Below are 19,680 nucleotides of genomic sequence, written 5' to 3'. Positions count from 1 at the left end.
TACCACTCGGGGAGCGCATGAGGCATCCCAGCCAGCTGGTACGCACACTGCAGTTGGAGGCTTGTCTGGGGCACACACTGTATTCTTCTGGCTGGCGAAACAGCTGCCCAAAGCCTCGTGCCCCTTGAACCAAGGGAGATCTGGGGCCAGTGAGGTTTGTAAGGTTAAGGACATAGGATATCACAGTTGTTGAAGGAGGACTGGGCAAAGGGGGTTGGAGGGTATTATGAACCTTACATATTTTATAGACTAACGTAATTTTTCAGCACATGTACAAAACAATCTGTCAGAGCGGGTGTTTTCTATTGTGTCATGGTCTGTTTTGGGAACTTGTATTAATACAAAAGTTCCTGGCATCACAGAACAGTACTTCTTCAACTGCAAGGCTGGCTGCCTTCTTCCTGACGTGCACAAGGACATCCTTAGATAACAGCTACTAGAAAGGGCTGAAAAGAGCCTTTTGCCAGACTGTCGTCGTTAAATACCATTTAAAAGCTGAGATTTCTTTGCTTTCAGGTTGATGGTACCAAATACTTCACCATTTTTTCCCCTCCCTGTGTCACTGCTTGCTGCGTGACGGCCGCATCGGTTGCGTTACCTTGCGGCCGCTTTGGCCTCTCACAAGTAGTTCCTCGTAAGCGCTGTCAGGATGTCACCCGCTACTCCGGGGCGGCTCCCCGATGCTGTCAAAGCCGCTGCTAACTCTTCTGGGTGCCAAGCCCCGCAGCCTTGCGTGCCCCGTCCCGGGGCTGACCCCCTTAGTGTCTGCAGAGCCCGCCCGGAGGCCGCTGCCCGACGCACGCTAATGCCCGCTCCTCTGTCCGCAGACGCCGGGGGAGGCCGCCCGCCCGCCCTGCCGCCCGGAGGCCGCTCCGCCGCCGCCAAGCCCTTCTCCGCGCCCAGCGGCCCGCCGCGCTTCCCCGGGCCGCCCTCGGGGCCGCGGACCTCCGCTCCCGAGCCGCAGAGGAGCCGCATGCCGCCGCCGAGGCCCGACGTCGGCTCCAGGCCCGAGGCCGTGCCGCCGCCGGTGCCCAGCACCCCCCGGCCCGTCGCCTCCAGCCTGCACAACCGGGGCTCGCCGCCGGTGCCGGCCGTCAGCCGCCAGCCCAGCCTGGGGCCCTCGCCCCCGCCCTTCCCGGGCGGCCGGAGCGCGGGGGCGGCCGGGACCCTCCGGCAGCCCGGCCCCAGCGCCGCGCCCCCCTTCTCCGGCCGCCCGCCGCTGCCGCCCACCCCGGGCCGGCCGGCGGAGGACAAGCCGCCGCCCCCGCCGCCGCCCGCCGGGCACAGGCCGCCCGCCGCCCGGGAGGCGGCTCTGCCCCCGCCGCCGCCGCAGAACAGCAAGCCGCCCGTGCCCTCCGCCCCCCGGCCCGCCCTCGGCGCCCCGGCGCCCCCGCCGCCCCCCAGCAGGCCGGGGCCGCCCCCCGTCCCGCCCGTCCCCGGCGGCAGCGACGAGATGCCGCGGCTGCCCCAGAGGAACATCTCGCTGGGGTCCTCCTCGGCGCCCGGCGGCGGGGGGGGGCCGCTCCGGACCCCTGCCCCCCCCGCCCAGCGAGAGGCCCCCGCCGCCCGTCAGAGACCCCCCCAGCCGGTCAGGTAGGGAGCCGCGGGGCGAGGGCCCCGCTCGAACGGGCGGGCGCGGTGGGGTGAAGCGGCGAGTCCGTAGGGAAAGGGGGAAGCTTGGGTTTGCCCAACGGTGGCGTCGGCCGTGCCCCTTGGAGCGTAACCCAAAATCTCCGGCCCGCCTGCCCCAATGCAGGGCGGCAGGTGCTTCACCTGCCGTGACCCAGAAGGAGCAGCGTCCGATAGCCTCGGCCGGGGCGTCGCTTTTCGGCCACCTGTGATGCGCAGAAGCGCCGGCGGAGCGCCGTGCGGCGTGGGCGCCGGCGGGTGCTGCTGGGCACGAGGGGTTCTGCATTTGGAAATGAGGGGTTACGGGCACCACGGCGGCTTAAGGAAAGTCACTGCGCATCACTAGCCCGCTCACGTCTACTTTTGCGGATCTCAGCAACTTTCGTTACAATTACCGGAATTAAAATAGGTTGCGAGCGGGGTTTCCCCATTATGTTCTTTGATGCAAAGAAGCTGTTTTATCTAGCTTCTGATAGGTGACAGCACTTGCCTTCCTGAGTCAACCAGCGTCACGTTAATGGTGGCGTTCTCGTGAATGGAGGTTTGCAGAACCCGGCCTTCTACGTGCTGGGAGACACGAACGCTTACAGCCAAATTAATAAAAGACCTAGCCAACAGCTGTTAAATATAATGGCAGTTGTTACAGCGTGACTAACTGTTGTTACTTGCTGTACGCAGATTTCAAATGAGGCTAAAAATAGAATTGTCACCTTTGAGTTACTTCATAATATACTTTGTCCTCTGTGACAGCTGTTGTTCATAACTTTTAAGAATTGCACATCGTAACTTAGCTCTCAATAGCTGATGGTTCTCCCTTTGGAGGTGAAAGAATTTAGGCACAAACAGCCAGGCCCTGTAACATCGGGAAGGGAGAAGCGTTGCACAGGAGGCAATGCTGGGAAGCTCCATAGAGTTGCCTTTCATTTCATCTTCTGGATTAAAAATCTGGAATCGTATCAAACCCTCTCAGTCCTGGACAATAGAGATGAATGTCAACGCAGGCGACAGCCATCCGTGTTGCTTTCCAGCTCCTTGAACCAGCCTGGATCTCCTATAGCACAGCACCTGCAGCAGCCGTGCAGCTACAGAAAATACTGGCCCCGAAACCATGCTTTGTGGAGCCGGTTGCCAGCCCAAAGGATGGCACAATGCCAGCGCAGCCTGCAGTAAATAAATCAGAGAAATCTTGTCACGTTTGACTGGGAGCACGGATCAAAGTTGCAGAGAGGGTCTGAAATTATTCAGACACTTCCAAAAGCTTCTTCCGTGATGGCCTCTGCTTCCGCTGGTGCTTTCCTGGTTGGCTCTTTTCTGAGGCACATCGTTTAATAATTCTGCACTACCTTTCTGCTGGCTTAATAAGTAGAAGGAAGTTGCAGCAATAAATTACAAATGTAAATACTCCTATTCTGTAGCGGTTCAATATAGATGCTCGGGTTTAGGTAGGTTTAGAGAGAGAGCAAGCAAAACTATTTTGGAAGTTGCTAAATGCTTCTTATTCTTAGAAACCATTCCCTGAAGGCAAACTTTAGTAATTTGTAAAAAAAGAAGGGGGGGGAAGGAAAAAAAAATCCAAAGTACAGCATGTTTCTTGAAGCATGTTTCAATGCTTGTTGTTGGAGACACAATATCTGCAGCTCTCTTTTTCAAAATGCACATCTGTAGCTAGATTTCATCAGGACAAGGAAGCCATTTCATAAAAATGGACATAATTGTCAGTTGCCCAACTGTGCCAAATGGAGGCAGTGAGACCTTTGAACAGGCACAGCCCTCCACACCCTCTGGTTCATCTCCTCATGTCCTAAGCATGGGTACCTCTCTCCCTGGCAGCAGCAGCTTTCTTGCCTTTATTTCCTGGTTCCTCTGGCAGAAGTGCCCTTCCCCTGCCCTCAGGACAGCCCTGGTCCGGTGTTACGTGGGCTGTGCCTTCATATTTGACCTGTCGTATCACCATGCCAACTACTCGGATACACAGACACTGGGAATGCCAGTCTACGTGTGAGGTCTGTTTCCAGTTTTAGCGGGAGGTGGATATGCTCCAACTACCGAAAAACCTGGCATGCAGCACGTATGTTTATAAATGAGAGCGCTGATGCCATGCTGCTTAATGCTGCCACTCCTGGCTGAATGACCCTGTGTGCCACCACAGACCCTGGCTGTGACACTCAGAGGGGACCACCCCTATGGACAAGGAGCCTCTGAGGGTAGCAGAGCTCTTCTGCTACACGTCCTCTTGCCTTGGAAGGGAAATGGGCTATGGTTTGGACCTCCACAGTACCCTCAATTCCAGCTGTAACTTCTGCTTGTTGTGGCCGACATGATTTAGAGTGGTTTATAAGTGGCTTCAAGGGCCAGCAACTCTACAGAGGCTTCTGTAATTGAGGGAAATGGGAATATGGGCGCTGAGATATATTTATGCGTAGATATACCCTGCTCCCCTGATCTCTACTGTTCAAATCAGCACCAACTCCCTAGAGAGCCCCGGAGGGCAGGGAAGTGGGTGCTGAGGGCGATTCGCCCTTGGGGTCGAGGGTCCCAGGCCAGCCCACCCCCTCTGGTTTGTTAGTGGGAGGCTGTGGGGCGCAGGCAGTGGCTTACCACTGGCAGAGTAACCCCTGGTGCAAATGGTGTTTGTGCGCTTGCCTCTTGTCTTGCTCCAGGCCCCCTCCCACCACCTCCTCCCATAAGCAGGAATGGAAGCACTTCAAGGGCTTTGCCCGCTACTCCCCAGCTGCCCTCCCGGGCAGGGCTGGACAGCCAGAGAGGTGGACCACGACCGCCGCTTCCCCCCGACCGGCCGGGCTCAGCAGCACCGCCGCCGCCACCGCCGCCTTCATCAGCCATCAGAAACGGCTTCCAGGATCCAGGTGATGGTAAGCCATCCTCCTAGCTCTTTGCCTTTGACAGAGACTGTGTAGTGGCTCTTGGCCTTAATATGTCAAAAAACGTTTGGGGTAGAGGCTTTTTTTCTAGTGTAGACCTTTGATTTCTGACCAACAGAGGTGTCATTTGAGTCTTGATTAACCCTGTAAGAACAGAGTAAATATGCCATTGTTGTGGTTTAACCCGGTAGGCAGCTAAACACCATACAGCCATTCACTCAATCCCCTGCTCCCCAGTGGGATAGGGGAGAGAATCAGAAAAAGAAGTAAAATTCGTGGGTTGAGATAAAGATAGTTTAATAGGACAGAAAAGGAAGGGGAAATAACAATAATATGCAAAATAAGTGATGCACAATGCAATTGCTAACCACCCACTGACCGATACCCAGCCAGTCCCTGAGCAGCAATCTCTGCCCCCCAGCCAACTCCCCCCAGTTTCTATACTGAGCATGACATCATATGGTATGGAATAGCCCTTTGGCCAGTTTGGGTCAGCTGTCCTGGCTGTGCCCCCTCCCAGCTTCTTGTGCACCTGGCAGAGCATGGGAAGCTGAAAAGTCCTTGCCTAGTGTAAGCACTATCTAGCAACAACTGAAATACCAGTGTGTTACCAGCATTATTCTCATACTAAATCCAAAACACAGCACTGTGCCAGCTAGTAGGAAGAAAATTAACTCTATCCCAGCTGAAACCAGAACAGCCATACATAGAGCCGAACTGCGAAGTCATCAATACAGTCTCCAAAGTAACCCTTTGAAAAATAGCCTGAAAAAAAGAAATACATTCACCATGGTTTGCTTTGCTACAATACAGAAATAAGGCCTAAGGGGATTGTTCTGACTGTAATACAAATTCAAACCATAGCTACACTAAGACTCTTTGGAAGTCAGAACAAGTTAGATGATGACTCAAAAGCTGAAAGCTGAAAAACAGATGAGGGAAGAGATTGTCAGAATGCTGCTGAAGATGTCAAGTATTTCTCTTTTTACTAGTGTTTATTGAAAAGGTGAGGTCGAAGATTGCTGTGTTTTAAAGATTCATTTTGGTTTTCTTTTTAATTGTTTTCTATTTGCAAAGGACAGATAAATCTTTCAGCTAATTGTGGGAGGCCAAAATTGGTATTTCTGACATTTATAAGGTTAGAAAAAAAAAGCAGAAAATAAAACTCTTAACTCAGGCTTTTGAAGCATCTTCACATATCAGATAAGGCAGGTGGGTCACAGATGCATTTTTTCCTACACAAGTCATTTGCAGGGTTCAGAACCTGTAGCTCCTTTACACACTGGTTTCTAATTGCAACCATTGGGAGTAAACATAGAAAAACTGGATCCCAGCAAATAACCACATGTACAACTGCCAGGCAAAACTTACTCAGCTGTTCATTACATTATGCAATAAAATATAACAGTATTGCAAGAAAGTTATGGTTGCGAAGTCCTGAAGCAACCAAGTGAAGAAATGACGAAGTTTAAGATAGTCCACACTTTCTTCCTTGAGCCTCCAAATTCAAGTGCAGAACAGAGCTCTGTAAACATTTCTTGTTATTTCAGTGAAGACACTGATCAGCTTGCTTTATTCTTTAGAATCCTATAGACTCGGTAAGTACATCAATAGGGCCCGTGTAGTCTCAAGAGATAATAGTTTCATTGATGTGTTTTTCCATTTTTGACACTAGTTATATACAGGTTTCTCTGTCATCAAAAATTTTATCGTAATGGCCCCAAATCTTCTTTTTCCTGTGTAAAAATTAAGAAAGAAAAAACACCACTTATAAGTCAGTGTGCTTTTAATGATGCTTTTGAGCTCTCTATATCAGCAAATATACGATATATCAGTACGAATATCAGAAAATTCTATACCCAGGAACAAAATAATGTTCTGAAGTAGGATACACTATGCATTTCTGGTAACACGTATATATGTATGCATGTGTGTGTTAAAAAAACAGATCTGTTATGCATGGAAGGGAACATAGCACTTATTTCAGTGGAATTATGGCCATTTTCTTGATCTGTGATTTTGCATTAAATTGGCTAAGTGATCAGTGAATAAGTATTTCCATTCTCAAACTAACCTAAAGCATCTTCTTCCCTGACTTCCCAATAGGATGCTGCTTCAATACTCAGCTATGTAAGCATTTTGCAATATAAAACATGTATTAAACATGATGTTAATGTCAATTTACTCTCCTAAAGCTGTGTCACAAAACTAATGGGTAAATCGCATGGGATTTTTTTCAGATGAATGGGAAAGCAGATTTTCTTTTCATCCTATATCTGATTTGCCACCTCCAGAGCCATATGTACCTGTGAACAGAAGTTACCCCAGTAAACTAGCAAGAAATGAAAGCAGAGGTAAGTTTGTTCCACTTCTGCTGTTGGAATTTCAGCGTATCATCATCAAGAGACTGGATGCTGAGGTTTCAAAACTTCTCAGACTACCAGCCTGATCACCCTTCCCCACCGCACAGAAAAAGCTAAATGCAGGTTCTCAGGCACAAGCCCTCTTAAACTTGTATTTGAGGGGGGGAATTGTTTGGGTTTTAAGTTGGAATGTGTACTGTAAGAGACCACCTCTGCCATTATAGTCAGCCCTTCTGCTACAGGCAGCCAGAACCACATCTAAATTCATGCACAACTAATTTATTCTTGTGCCAACACCATCCTTGAGTTTAGTTATCCTCCCTCCTTGGTGTGTTAAACCCCTAATATTTTTTAAGACAACAGTCATATTCTCCTCTCAGCTTTTGTTTTGCTGGGCTGATTAAATCAGGATGTACTACTACTCTCTGCTTCCAAGCTATGTTCTCTGATCATCAGGGTTGCTTCTGTATACATTTCAGGTTGATTTTGTCTTTTCCAGTCAGTGTTATGTGCTTTTCCAGTGCAGGTCTCAACCACGTCTTCTACAGCAGCATAAATGTTTCCTATCTTCATTAGAGGTATTTTGCCTGATACACCCAAGGATCAATTTACTTCTTTCACAACCAGTGACATCGGTGGCTCACAGTTATCCTGTAATCATCTGTACACTCAGATGTTTCTCTCTTTCTCTCCTGTTTCCAAATGATGAGGTTTTGGTTTGGAGCAGAAATTCCTGTTTAGTCTCTGACCCTTCACTTTGTCCTGTTAGCTTTCATCCCATTCATATTACTCCACAAAGAAAGGCAAAGTAATGTATGCATTTTTTATGTTTCCCTTCATGAGTTTGCAGTGAAAATCTTCATACAGGGAAAAACATGAAGAGCTTTGAAATGTTACTGTACTTAAAGCTTGCCACTTTCATTGAAATTTGCATGTGTTGCAAGTAGCATGGAGAAGGTATGTGTTCACATAAAATAGTAAGGCTAACAAGAGCTATCAGTTTGTTTTGAGAAGGGGACAAAGGACTGAAATAAATATGCTTTCCAGACATTTGGGGATAGCATTAGTTAAAAACTTTCTTTTACACTGCTTGAAGTTCTGATGATGTTTAGCAAACCAGAAACTCTACAAAGATTTTCTAGTAAAATGGCTAGGCAAGAAAATGAATAGATCTGCACCAGTTACTGAATTAATGGCTTGGATATAAACTCCCCCTTTAAAAGAAACCAGGAAGAGTAACGTAAAGAACTTTCTTTCTCTTTTAGGTGGCTCTGGCCGAAAAGAAAGAGGTGCCCCCCCGCTCCCCCCTATACCAAGGTGAAATGGGTTCTGGCCTATCTTTGGGCGACGTCTGTTTTCAAGTTTCCTTCAAGTCAGCTCTCCTGTCCACATCATTGGAAAGTTGTCTGTTTTGCTTTATTTCCACTTTTGGCTTGTCAGCTGGAACAAACTTCAGTCTCTGTTACAGAAGTAATAGATGCAGCTTATGAACTATAGTTGCCCAAAGCTATAAATTTTATTTGCTTATACTGCAGGCTGTCATGAAAGGCATTTTGTGGACCGTGCACAACATACATGCATCATGCTTACCATGTCCAGCCCTGTCCCCTTGAGAGCTCCACGGGAGGTCTGGCTTTGAATTTAACAAGAGCTGGAACAAAGCTGTTTCATTCACTTCGGGTACAGTGGCTGTATTATTTGAATGATAAAGTACGATCTATTTTCTGTTTAAAAACAGTTGCTGGGGAAAACCGTGTAGCCAAGAGTCCCTTGGATCCTTCTTTGCATGCCTAACTTGGCCCATCTGCTTCTGCAAGCCATAGACCTACTACATGGTGACCAAGAGTTCATCTTAAACCTTTTCGCTTCAGCTTAGCCAAGAAAATGTTATTTTAAATAATAGATAGCGCATCCTGCCCCGAGGATGGAGTGTGCCTGGCCTTGTTTTTATCTGCAGAGAATCTTCCAAAGAAAAGCACAAGTGAAGAATTCAGCAGCATAAAAATAGGGTTTTTTTTAATTCCTCTTTCCTTGTTTTTTAATAGTGTTATGCTTTTAGTCACCTAATTCTTTCCTACTCTGATGTGGACTAACCCACAGTCATCCATGTCCTGGATTATTGTAACACCCTCTACCTAAGACTTCATGCAGAGAGTCCTCAGAAAGTATTCTTGGTGCAAATGCAGCACTTATTGTAGTTGCGGGCTCCTTCTGTAAAGCGTCGCTAACATCAGTGCTCCACAGACTGCTTTCCAGTTGTTTCTTTGGTACAATTAAATTATGGGTTTTGACTTAAAAAGCTTCCTGGGGCTTAGGTCACAAGTCTGAGAGAGACTGTGTTTGACTTAACGTTACAGTAGAGCAGCTGAGGTCAAAAATGTGCGTAAGTGAAAGCCCTTTGATGTAGTGAAAGAGGTCTGGGGTTTGTGCGTTCAGGTGACAGCATCAGCTCCAAAATTTGCTGTCTGCACTTGGTTCAAGAGAATGGGAAGATTTGGCCTTCTGAGTTTACCATGAAGTTTGTCCTTTCAAACTTTGCTGAAAGGAGTCTCCGCAGAGAGCTGCAAGGTTTACGTTAATAGAAGAGAGAGTAAAGTATTCTAGCATTGTGACAATTGGTTAATATGCTTAATGGCTTTTGAATTTTGTGTTTGAGAAATGAGTTCATTGTATGAGTGCATTTTACAAAGGGATCTAAATGTATATAAAATACTGTTGGAAATTAGAGGAAGATTATAATTCTGGATTTGAAATATTGCTGGATGATAGCTCTTTGTTAATTGGACTTCTGAAGGTTAGCTCTGAAAAATTTCTCCTCTGTCTCCTCAACAGTTTCTGTTTCTTCAGTGTACTCCTTGGGATCCCTACCAAGCCTGTATCAGCAGCCATGCTTCACAGGATGTTGCTCAAAAAGAAAAAAAAAAGAAAAACTAGTCATGTAGGTTAAGAAAATGTTTCTCTAGCATGGGAGACACGATCCTAAGTACACTCTGCGGCTAGAATGAGGTCAGTCCTTGAAAATCTAGGGAATTTAGCCAAAGAGAGTCTGGACCCCACTGAAGTGTTTGTGAGTAGGGCTTTTTGCTCTGTCAGCGGGCGTGCGGGGGCAGATCCCCTTTCCGCCTGACAGCCTGGACAGTCACAGTGAATGGGATGAGACAGAGATGGACTTGGCCAGATCAAATTTAATTTGGCCTTTGCAGTGTTTGTTTACAAAAATCTTGTTAGCTGTGATAGTATTTGATTATGTACCTGTTTTTTACATTTTTGTATCTAATGACCTATTTTAAGTTACAATTTATGGTCTTGAACCTGCAATTAATGCGCAGGCGCAGGGATGTATCTACATCTAATTGCAGGATCGTGGCTGTAAGAGTTTCTTAAACAGATATTAGTGGGACCTCCATGTGACAGGTGCACCTTGGGATCAAACCTAGAGCAATACTGAATTTGTATATGTATTTTATGGATGTCACTTAAACGAAGTGCCTCTCCCTTTGGGATACTACTATGTGACTAGAAGTCCAAATAAGATTTTTAGGATAATAACTTAAAGGATAAATTATTGCATTCATGTTTTTAAACTGAAGCACTTATAACTTTCTAAGGAACAAAATACAATATTTTCAGTGCCTTGACCTGCCAAATCTTTATTAATATCCAAAAAGCTATGCAGCCAAAAAAAAAAAAACCCTCGAGAAACTGTACCTTTTTTGTAACTTACCTGCTCCCAACATGAGTGTTTTACTTCGAGTAAGTCAATGAAAATGCTGTACATTGTTCTGCCAACTCTCTGCATCGTGCAAAATATCCTATATTAGACCTTCTGAGCAAGGTTTTCTGACCAGAAATTCCGGACCACTACCAAAGACTTGGCAAACCAGCTTCAGTCTCAGTTTAAAATATGCTGTGCCGAAGGCCCTCATTCAAAAAGCCAAGAAACCTGAGGTGCTTTGGTTTTAGCACTTCTTTGTACTATAGAAACTTCTTCAGAACGGATGTTTGGCATATATGTAAAATAGCTTAACAATGCAGAAAGAGGTATGTTTTCACCTAACAACAACTCCAGTATTTATATCTTTTGCTGTAAAAGTCCCTGGATATATTCCGGAACAATTTTATCATTCATTATATTGCTTCATATATGAGTAGCTAATTAGAATATGATCAGTATTAAAGTTATTTATTTCACTATGAAGTGTTAAAAAGGAAGAATGCAAAACATACTGAATCAGTGGTGCCTTATGACTTTTTTAGTCAACTTTGCTGTGTCTCACTAGAAAAATTCATAGGCGTTACTCTTCCAGGTCCTAATGTAAATAGTGCCAACGGTAGCTTTTGCAGTGTTTGAGCCAAGTCCTGCTGTTGTAATGTGCTCAGTCTGCTAACTTCAGATTGAGCTCAGTGTATGGAGAGACTGTTGGATCAGTCTTTAGGTGAGATGTAGGTGGGCACTGGTTAACCTCACAATCAATTGTCGGTATTGCTCTGGAAATTTAACCCTTTCCCAAAACCAGTGTCTCACTGCTGTCCATACAGCCCAGCTGACTTCAGCATGGTTGTGTAGGTTATTAGAGGACTACATTTGATTCACTGCTTGCATGTAAGATGTAGTGGGTTTGTTTCAATGGCACTGTATTAGAAACCCTCACACCTCAGACTATCCTTTTATGTCATCACTAAGACTCACATTGTGTGACAATGGCCACAGATGTTCTTTTTTGTTTAATTCAAGTCAGTAAATAAAATGGGAATAACTTTCGTACCATGTGGCAATAATTTCTGCTCAGTATTTTTGGAAGAAAAGCACATGTTATGTCTGTTATGACTTTCTGCACCAGCCATTGGAAGAAAAGGTCACAGTGATTAATGTTCAGAATTGTTAAAGGAAACGCAGCTTGTGATTCAGGAAGCGTGTATTTCTGTAAATTAAATTCTTAAATAAGGTCGCAAAGTTCTTGTTTAGAAGCCAGCATTTCCCAACACTAAAAGAATCATAGGAACAATTTTTTTTTTTTTTTCTGCAAGACTGAACTGTTAAAGAAGTTCTTTAAATTACCACTTAAAAAACTGGGCAGTAGTTTCTCCTTGCAGCAACAACTGTTTACATGTCACTGGTAGAAGTAGGTCTCTGTTGGAGCAGAGGACGGGGGAACTAAACTGCTATCATGCTTCACATATATTGCAACACAACAATTTTCTGTGCAAATAGAAAGGGTACTTTTTGCCTTGGAAGCGAAGAATGGAGTTGAATGATCAAACTGGGATTATTTCAAGCAGAATGTCAAGAGACCTAGTGAGGGCCCCTCAGCCACAGGACGCCGGAAAGGAGAAGAGTGCTCAAGGAAATACAAACCAATTGGCTGAATGTTGCTATCAATACTAGAGTACAAATCATGATATAAAATGTGCATGTACACAATACCACATCACAATAATGTGAACACTGTTGCCTCACAGTCAGGTGCACACAACCTGTTATGGCGGTACATTGACTCTGTATAGCATATATTGTATGAATTTTAATCTTTCAAACGGTGTTCACCAGAAAATAAGGAGAATCTCCTACCCAAGATATCCAGTAACACACTTAGGCGTAGCTAGTTCATGGAATGGTTCTTCATGTACATTAGGAGAAAACGGGGATCTTTTAGCCTGTAAGGTGGAAGCGTCTGGACCATTCAGTTAAAATGTATACCTGGAGCACTGGCAAAGCGGGGAGTTGTTCGAGTTACTCAACAGAAGCAAGGCAGACATATATGTTCTCAGTGAGTGAGTATGCAGCAGGTAGGTAGGCAGCCTAAAAGAAAAAGATGGAAACTGCATGTCTTAAAAAAGGGAGTAACCCTTCAGTATGTTGCCATTTTGAAATAGTTTGTCTGTGATGTATGTTCTTTAGTGTGAACTAATGCATGCAAAGGAAGACCTCTAAATTTGGACTTCCAAAGCCATGAAGTTCCAAAGCCAAGACTATGAGAGAGAGAGAAACGTAACTTAAAACATAGGCTGAGCAGAAAATAACATGTTTTTATCAGATGCTTAAAGTCTGAGCTTTTTATAAAATATTAATCTAGTTTTGTGAATTTTTTTGCTTAACGTTTATTTTGTATATGATTTTGTTCTTATTTTTCTGTCCTACGCCAAATAAATTTTACTTTTATTTAATTGGTGGCGCAGACTGTTACATTGAGAACAACCATGGTTGCTTCCTTGACAGAAACACACGTCGGCTTTAGCAGGAGCGTAATGGTGAGCCTGGCAGGAGCTGGGGCGGGTTGTTCTCCTCCCCTCCTGCCTGCCATTGCGCAGCAGCACAGCGGTAATGCTCAGAGGACTTTGGGCCTCCATACAGTGAAGATTAGACACCTGCAGATAAGGAGAAATAATGAGTTTAGTTTAGGATAAAGAGTGATTGTCAATCTGTGGTCAGTGACGCTGTACTTGTAGACAGCTGTTGTGTGAGCTATGGGCAGCGGCTCGTGGCAAGGCAAGCGAGGTACTTGCCACAGGGAGGTGGCATGGAAAATCACTCTAGTTAAGCACAGATTTTTGTTCCTCTTACCTCCACTCGCTAGGAAGAAGGCTGCCAGAGAATATCAAACAAATGAAACTCTCCTTTTGACTTTGGAGCCCTGTTCTTGATCTTGGATGTTAACCTTTTTAGATAATTTGGACCAGGTTCATTGCAGAAAAGCCCTTTGATAGAAGTCCAAAGGAGGCTCAAATTTAGGCTGCAGTTCCAGCTTCGCAGAAATTAGAAAGGTCACTTAAAATGCCGAGTTAAAAAGCTCCGTGCTGTAACTCATCTATGTTGCAAAGACTTAAGCAGCAGGTTTACTCTTACACAGATGGTGGATCCTTTGACATCCATGGGGACTGCTTGTTGATACTTTCATTTTACAGACTGACTGAGACAGAGCTCTCCACTTTCTTAAAAGGCCACAGACACTCATGGCTCAGATGTAGCCTTGAAACCCCCCTATCCCAGTGCCTGGGCCATATAAATAGAAGAGCCATGACAGAGGGCGGAGGCTGGGAGTTTGTGAGCTTTAGTAAAGGAGCTGGCTCAGCAGGCTGAGAGACCTTTGTCTGCAAATCTTAGTGGCAGCAGCCTTGAACAAGAACTTGGAGGTATGAATCTAACGATCAGCTAGTAGGACTGTCTATCTCATGTTTTACCAAAGGAAACATGGTTCTTTCTGGTTTTCAAGAAATTAAATGACTTGCTTGACTTCGGGAAGAGGGAACTGAACTGAGCGTGCTGTGACCTAGTCATAACCACAACATAGTCCTTCCTCCATTTAACCCCAAAAAGGCTGTTGCTTTAAAATAAACCCACAGACTACGCTGTGAAACAGTTCTGACTGCTCCCTGCAGTTGCAGGAAGGCTCACGTGTTGCACGCAGCACACACAAAAATATCCAACTCCTTTGATCATGGTTCAACAATTTCCAATGACCTTCCTGCCTTGTATGCGCAGGCTGCTCCGTCCTGCCCTCTCACCTAGTCTGACCCCATTTCGCTTTGAAAACAGTAAATTGGTCCTAGCCAATTATTGATTTGGGGGCTGAATATTGGCCCATACATCTCTGTACAACAATTAATGTATTATTTAGGTTAATTGACGAAACAGATCAAGAGCCTGCAGGATTTGTTTTTCTCTGGCTAACAGCAAGTATAATGAGCAATTCTTAACAGCTGTTTCTGCTATCTTATTGTTCTCTGAGAATTACCCAAATATGTAACATGACGTAAGCTGGATTCTAAGTTTCATTTTCTGTTACACTCTTAGAGGTCCTATACATTTTATTTTATACATAATGAAACTGTGTGGTTTACACTTTTAAAAGAGCTCATCCTTTTCACTTGTTGAATAGGACTTTCTATAATCCTCCTCAAAAGTTTATACTTACTCTTCTAAGCTGTGAAGGTCTGGTGCATACAGTGGCATGCCAACTTTAAAATCAAATAATTTTTTTTTCATAAGGAAAAATGTTTCTCCCCATACACATTAACTTCTATCTACAAACAGAGCTGTGCTGGGCTCCACTCCCCCTTTCAATTACATCACAATAAAAATTTTGCAGAGGACGTGAGGGCCTTGGTAACCTTTTTCTGTACCCTGCTGGTTGTTATGCCTTCGGGGTATCTGTGCTGCTTGGTCTACATGTGTTTATGGAAATACAGACTGCTAATGACAAACTTTGGTGAAGCATAAAAGTAAACAGGATGGCAATTTGTCTCCACACTGTATATTTGCAGCAGTGCTGGCAATAAAAAGCAATATGAATAATTTCTTTTTCTAATGTGAGCTAGTAAAAGCCTCTGAACACACAGATTACATCCACTGACTAATGTCCAGTTTTATAAAGACACCTCTGAGCAGAATGATTGTTTCACATTTTAGGATGATGTACTTGACTTCATCAATAATAACTTGTCTGTAGCTCCTGAAAGCATTCCTCTAAGAATTAATTAATGCTGCCATAAGTTTCAGAAGGTGCTCATCTGATGACTCCCTCCCATTGCCTTTCTTGTGCCTAGGAAATCTCCCAATACAAGCTTCATTAGTCCAGTCATTTGCATCCTAGCAATGTAAGTGCACTCTTCTTGTGTAGCACACCCATGGTAAGCAGCCCTGCTATCATCCCCCAAAATGAGGCAAAACTGCTTGTTGTCTGTATTGGGTTTGCGTGGCAAGGTTTTGGGATGGGGGGGTGGCTACAGGGGTGGCTTCTGTGAGAAGCTGCTAGAAGCTTTCCCTATGTCCGACAGAGCCAATGCCAGCCAGCTCCAAGACGGACCCACCACTGGCCAAGGCCAAGCCCATCAGCAACGGTGGTAGCGCCTCTGTGATAACATATTTAAGAAGGGGGGCGGCGGGAACAACCTGACACAAAACTGAAGCTGGAGTGAGAACATGTGAGAGGAATGACTCTGCAGACACCAAGGTCAGTGAAGAAGGAGGGGGAGGAGCTTCTCCAGGCACTGGAGCAGAGATTCCCCTGCAGCCCATGGTGAAGACCATGGTGAGGCAGGCTGTGCCCCTGCAGCCCATGGAGGCCCACGGTGGAGCAGATATCCACCTGCAGCCCGTGGAGGCCCACAGTGGAGCAGATATCCACCTGCAGCCCGTGGAGGCCCACGGTGGAGCAGATATCCACCTGCAGCCCATGGAGGACCCCATGCTGGAGCAGGTGGATGCTCGAAGGATGCGGTGACCCTGTGGGAAGCCCGTGCTGGAGCAGGCTCCTGGCGGGACCTGTGGACCCATGGAGAGAGGAGCCCACACTAGAGCAGGTTTGCTGGCAGGACTTGTGACCCCGTGGGGGACCCACGCTGGAGCAGTCTGCTCCTGAAGGACTGCACCCCATGGAAGGGACCCACGCTGGCGCAGTTTGTGAAGAACTGTAGCCTGTGGGAAGGACCCACGGTGGAGAAGTTCATGGAGGACTGTCTCACATGAGTGGACCCCCACGCTGGAGAAGGGGAAGAATGTGAGGAGTCCTCCCCTGAGAAGGAAGGAGCAGCAGAGACAACGTGTGATGAACTGACTGCAACCCCCATTCCCTGTCCCCCTGGGCCACGCGGTGGGAGGAGGTAGAGAAAAGCAGAAGTGAAGTTGAGCCTGGGAAGAAAGGAGGGGTGTGGGGAAGGTGTTTTAAGATTTGGTTTTATTTCTCATTATCCTACTCTGATTTGACTGGTAATAAATTAAACTGATTTTCCCCAAGTTGAGTCTGTTTTGCCCGTGACGATAATTGCTGAGTGATCTCCCTGTCCTTATCTTGACCCACGAGCATTTTTGTTATATTTTCTTTCCCCTGTCCTCTTGAGAATGGGAGTGATAGAGCGGCTTTGGTGGGCACCTGGCATCCAGCCAGGGTCAGCCCACCACACTGTCTACCTTACAGCCCCCAACTGCTGTAAGATGGCACCTTAATGGAAAACACAATGTCTCAGTTGTGTTAAACTTTCAGTTTCAATGGTCAAAACTCTCTGGGAAAGACTGCATAATGGATTCCTTCTATAGTGGATTTTTCAATTGTTTAAAAAAAAAAAAAGCTACTGGTTTATTCTGTTCATTATTACCTATTCACAGGTAATGGAAACAGATATTTATATGTTAAAATTTTGATACCCAAGGATGTTCATTTCAACAGAATTAGGACACAATCATTTGAAACAGTTATGATCCTGCACACTTCTGTTATTTCCTACATTGGCAATCAGGTTCTTAACCTACCTAAAAATTTCAACAGCAGTCCAGGTAAAGAAATAATCCTGAGGAAAGGATGACTGACACAAAAATACTTCGATTAAAACACAGAGAATAAATTGGGTAGCTGCTGCTAATGGATGCAGGCATCCAACATCAATCTGTCTATGGAACAAAAACATCAGTTCAGATAATCACTACTTCAATCTTAAAACATGTATTTATGGCTTAAGATACAGCTTTTGCAGAAGCTACATTCAAAATGTAAAACAGAAATCAATCATGAATACTGTCCGTATGATATTGTCGAACTTTCTACTCCACTACAATAGGGCACTTTTTAATTGTCATAATTTTTCTTGTCTGTTTTTACCATTCTTTTTTTCTTGCTCAAATAAAAAAGTTATTTCTTCAAGAATGCTAGGGTTCAGCCTACATAAATACCTTTGCCATTTTGAATATGGGACTGCTCTTGTTATTTAATGTTTTGCTAGAATACAGCAGAAATCACTGCCTAAGCACCTCTAAGGTAAAGGCTGGCAGAGCACGGAGGGGCTGCTGGTTGCTGTTCATCCTTCCCCTCACCAAACCAGGATCCCTCCTGCAGCCGGGGCAGGGCTTTATCACTGTGCAATTCCCTTTTCAAAACCATTCCCTTCCCAAAGGGGACCGCTTTGGCTACATTTTACACTTACTTGTTTGCACAATTGTTTGGCTCCAAGGTTGTGCGAACACCGCACCCGATAAAGCGCATAACCAGTTCCCTTCTGAAAATGTTTTTGTGTTCATGCGAAGATGGGTGTTCAGGTAGTTCTCACATCCTACCTGACTTGAAGTAAGCATGTGAAAATGAGTCTTTCCTGTCCTCCATTCTAGCAGAAATTTTAGTAAATTCAGAGCTGGCGGCGAGCCCTTGCGTGCCCTGCTGAGCAGCAGAGGGCACCGGGAAGCCCACGTGGCTGGAGGCCGAGCGCTCCCAAGCTGCGAGAGCAAAAGGCAACTGAAGCACTCGGAGCACTTGCGAAGAGAGCACGGTAAAGGCTATGCGTGAAAGCCTAGGCTTAAAACCCAGCCCCTGTCATACGTATGTTGACGCTGGAACTGGTGTGCCTCATAAATAATATCCATTGTGCTGCTTGTCAGAGAGTGCAGAGCCCGTTAGTACGTTCTGTGCTGCCCGAACGCCAGCCCTTGCCGCAGACTGCTCAAATCCTTCTGTTGACTTTTTGGTTTGTCCCTATCTGAAATAGAAACTTTCACTTCTGCTATTTGGCTGGTAGCTTGGGTTACTTAGGAAACTCTGGGACGTTTGTTTGAAAACATACAGATAGCCTGTTCGTTGCCTCTCAATATATAGTTTATTTTCCACTGCGCCTGCAGGACTGCTGCTGCGCCTTCATCCAAACGCCTATCAACTGTGGGGTTGGTGTGTTTACTCCAGATGATTGCCGATTTAAAAAAAAAAAACCCAGTCGTGTGCTTTAAGAGAACCATCACATACCCTCCATGCTGGGACCTTAATTCCTCCCTCTTGTACACATACCGGCCACTTGTGTAGCACGGGAGGAAGAAATTATAAATTCATTTTTTAGCTGCAAACATTTCTAAGGTAAGTCCAAATAGAAGCATGCATCATAAAAACGAGGAACTTTGTATGTTTGTGTTTGCTTTTAACTAAGCAGGTGGGAATAGGTATGATGCACCTCCAGCCTAGGAATTTCTCTTCGTGCTGAGAAATACTCCGCCTCTGACGCAAGAGCAGCTTTGTGCCAAGTTATCTAACCTTCGCATTCTAAGCAATCAGAGGCTCGATAGATTATGGAAGAGCACATTAGTCAATTAACAGCAAGAACATTCCCTGCAATCGTCTTGTGTAACCAGCTTTTATTTCCCCTCCTCTTTTCACACAGGAAATTATTTATTTTTACAAAAGGCTCGAGTGTCCACAGCAGATGACAATTAGGAGTCCAAATGGCGTGGTTTGCCAAGCCCTGCTGAAGCAAAGGGGTGGAACGAGGGCTTCCCTGAAGCCGGGGGCATTGCTCACCGGCCGCAGCTGGACGAAGGCAGCGGGCGTGGGCCGAGGGCAGCGAGCGCTGCTGACTCAGCTCCAGCAGCAGCACCAGCAGCTCCAGCAGCTCCAGCAGCACCAGCAGCACCAGCAGCACCAGCAGCTCACTTCCAGGCCGCCTCGCTCGCTCCAGCGGCCGCTCGCAGCGCGAAGGCAAGCCCCCTCAGCTAGCCGGCTGGCACCTTTTCCTCCTCTTCCCGCTCACTTCTGGCTTGGAATCCCGGGCTCGCGTCGGAAGCCGCACCAGCTCCTTGGCGCGGCGGCTGCTCCGGAGCGGGGCGGGGCGGGAGGGGCGGCGGGCGCCGCCGGGCCGCTAGGGGGCGCTTTCCGCTGCTCCGCTTCCTTTTGCGCTTCCCAGCCAGGAGAGCGTCTTGGGCACCAACGTCAAAGCTTGGGGATTACGTCAATTAGAAACGTTTCACTCCCATGTCATTGCTTGGTATGATAAGCAAGTCATAAGCTGCGGTCCCAGCGTTTACCAGCAATTCTGCTGGTATGGTTTGGTTAGGAGCATGA

General features: G+C 46.1%; 1 protein-coding gene across 1 annotated transcript in view; it reads left to right on the top strand.

The window, feature by feature from the left end:
* Positions 1–9,790, top strand: part of WIPF1 (WAS/WASL interacting protein family member 1) — a 33,826-nt gene extending 24,036 nt beyond the window's left edge. Inside the window, 5 exon segments of the mRNA XM_075710965.1 lie at positions 828–1,501; positions 1,503–1,593; positions 4,290–4,502; positions 6,752–6,865; positions 8,140–9,790. Of these exon segments, the coding sequence (XP_075567080.1) occupies positions 828–1,501; positions 1,503–1,593; positions 4,290–4,502; positions 6,752–6,865; positions 8,140–8,195 (1,148 nt within the window). The 3' untranslated portion in view covers positions 8,196–9,790.
* Positions 9,791–19,680: the final 9,890 nt, after the last annotated feature.

The sequence above is a fragment of the Pelecanus crispus genome, chromosome 5 (genome assembly GCF_030463565.1).
Source record: "Pelecanus crispus isolate bPelCri1 chromosome 5, bPelCri1.pri, whole genome shotgun sequence".
Classification (NCBI taxonomy): Eukaryota; Metazoa; Chordata; class Aves; order Pelecaniformes; family Pelecanidae; genus Pelecanus; species Pelecanus crispus.
This window is presented reverse-complemented; position numbering and strand designations above follow the sequence as displayed.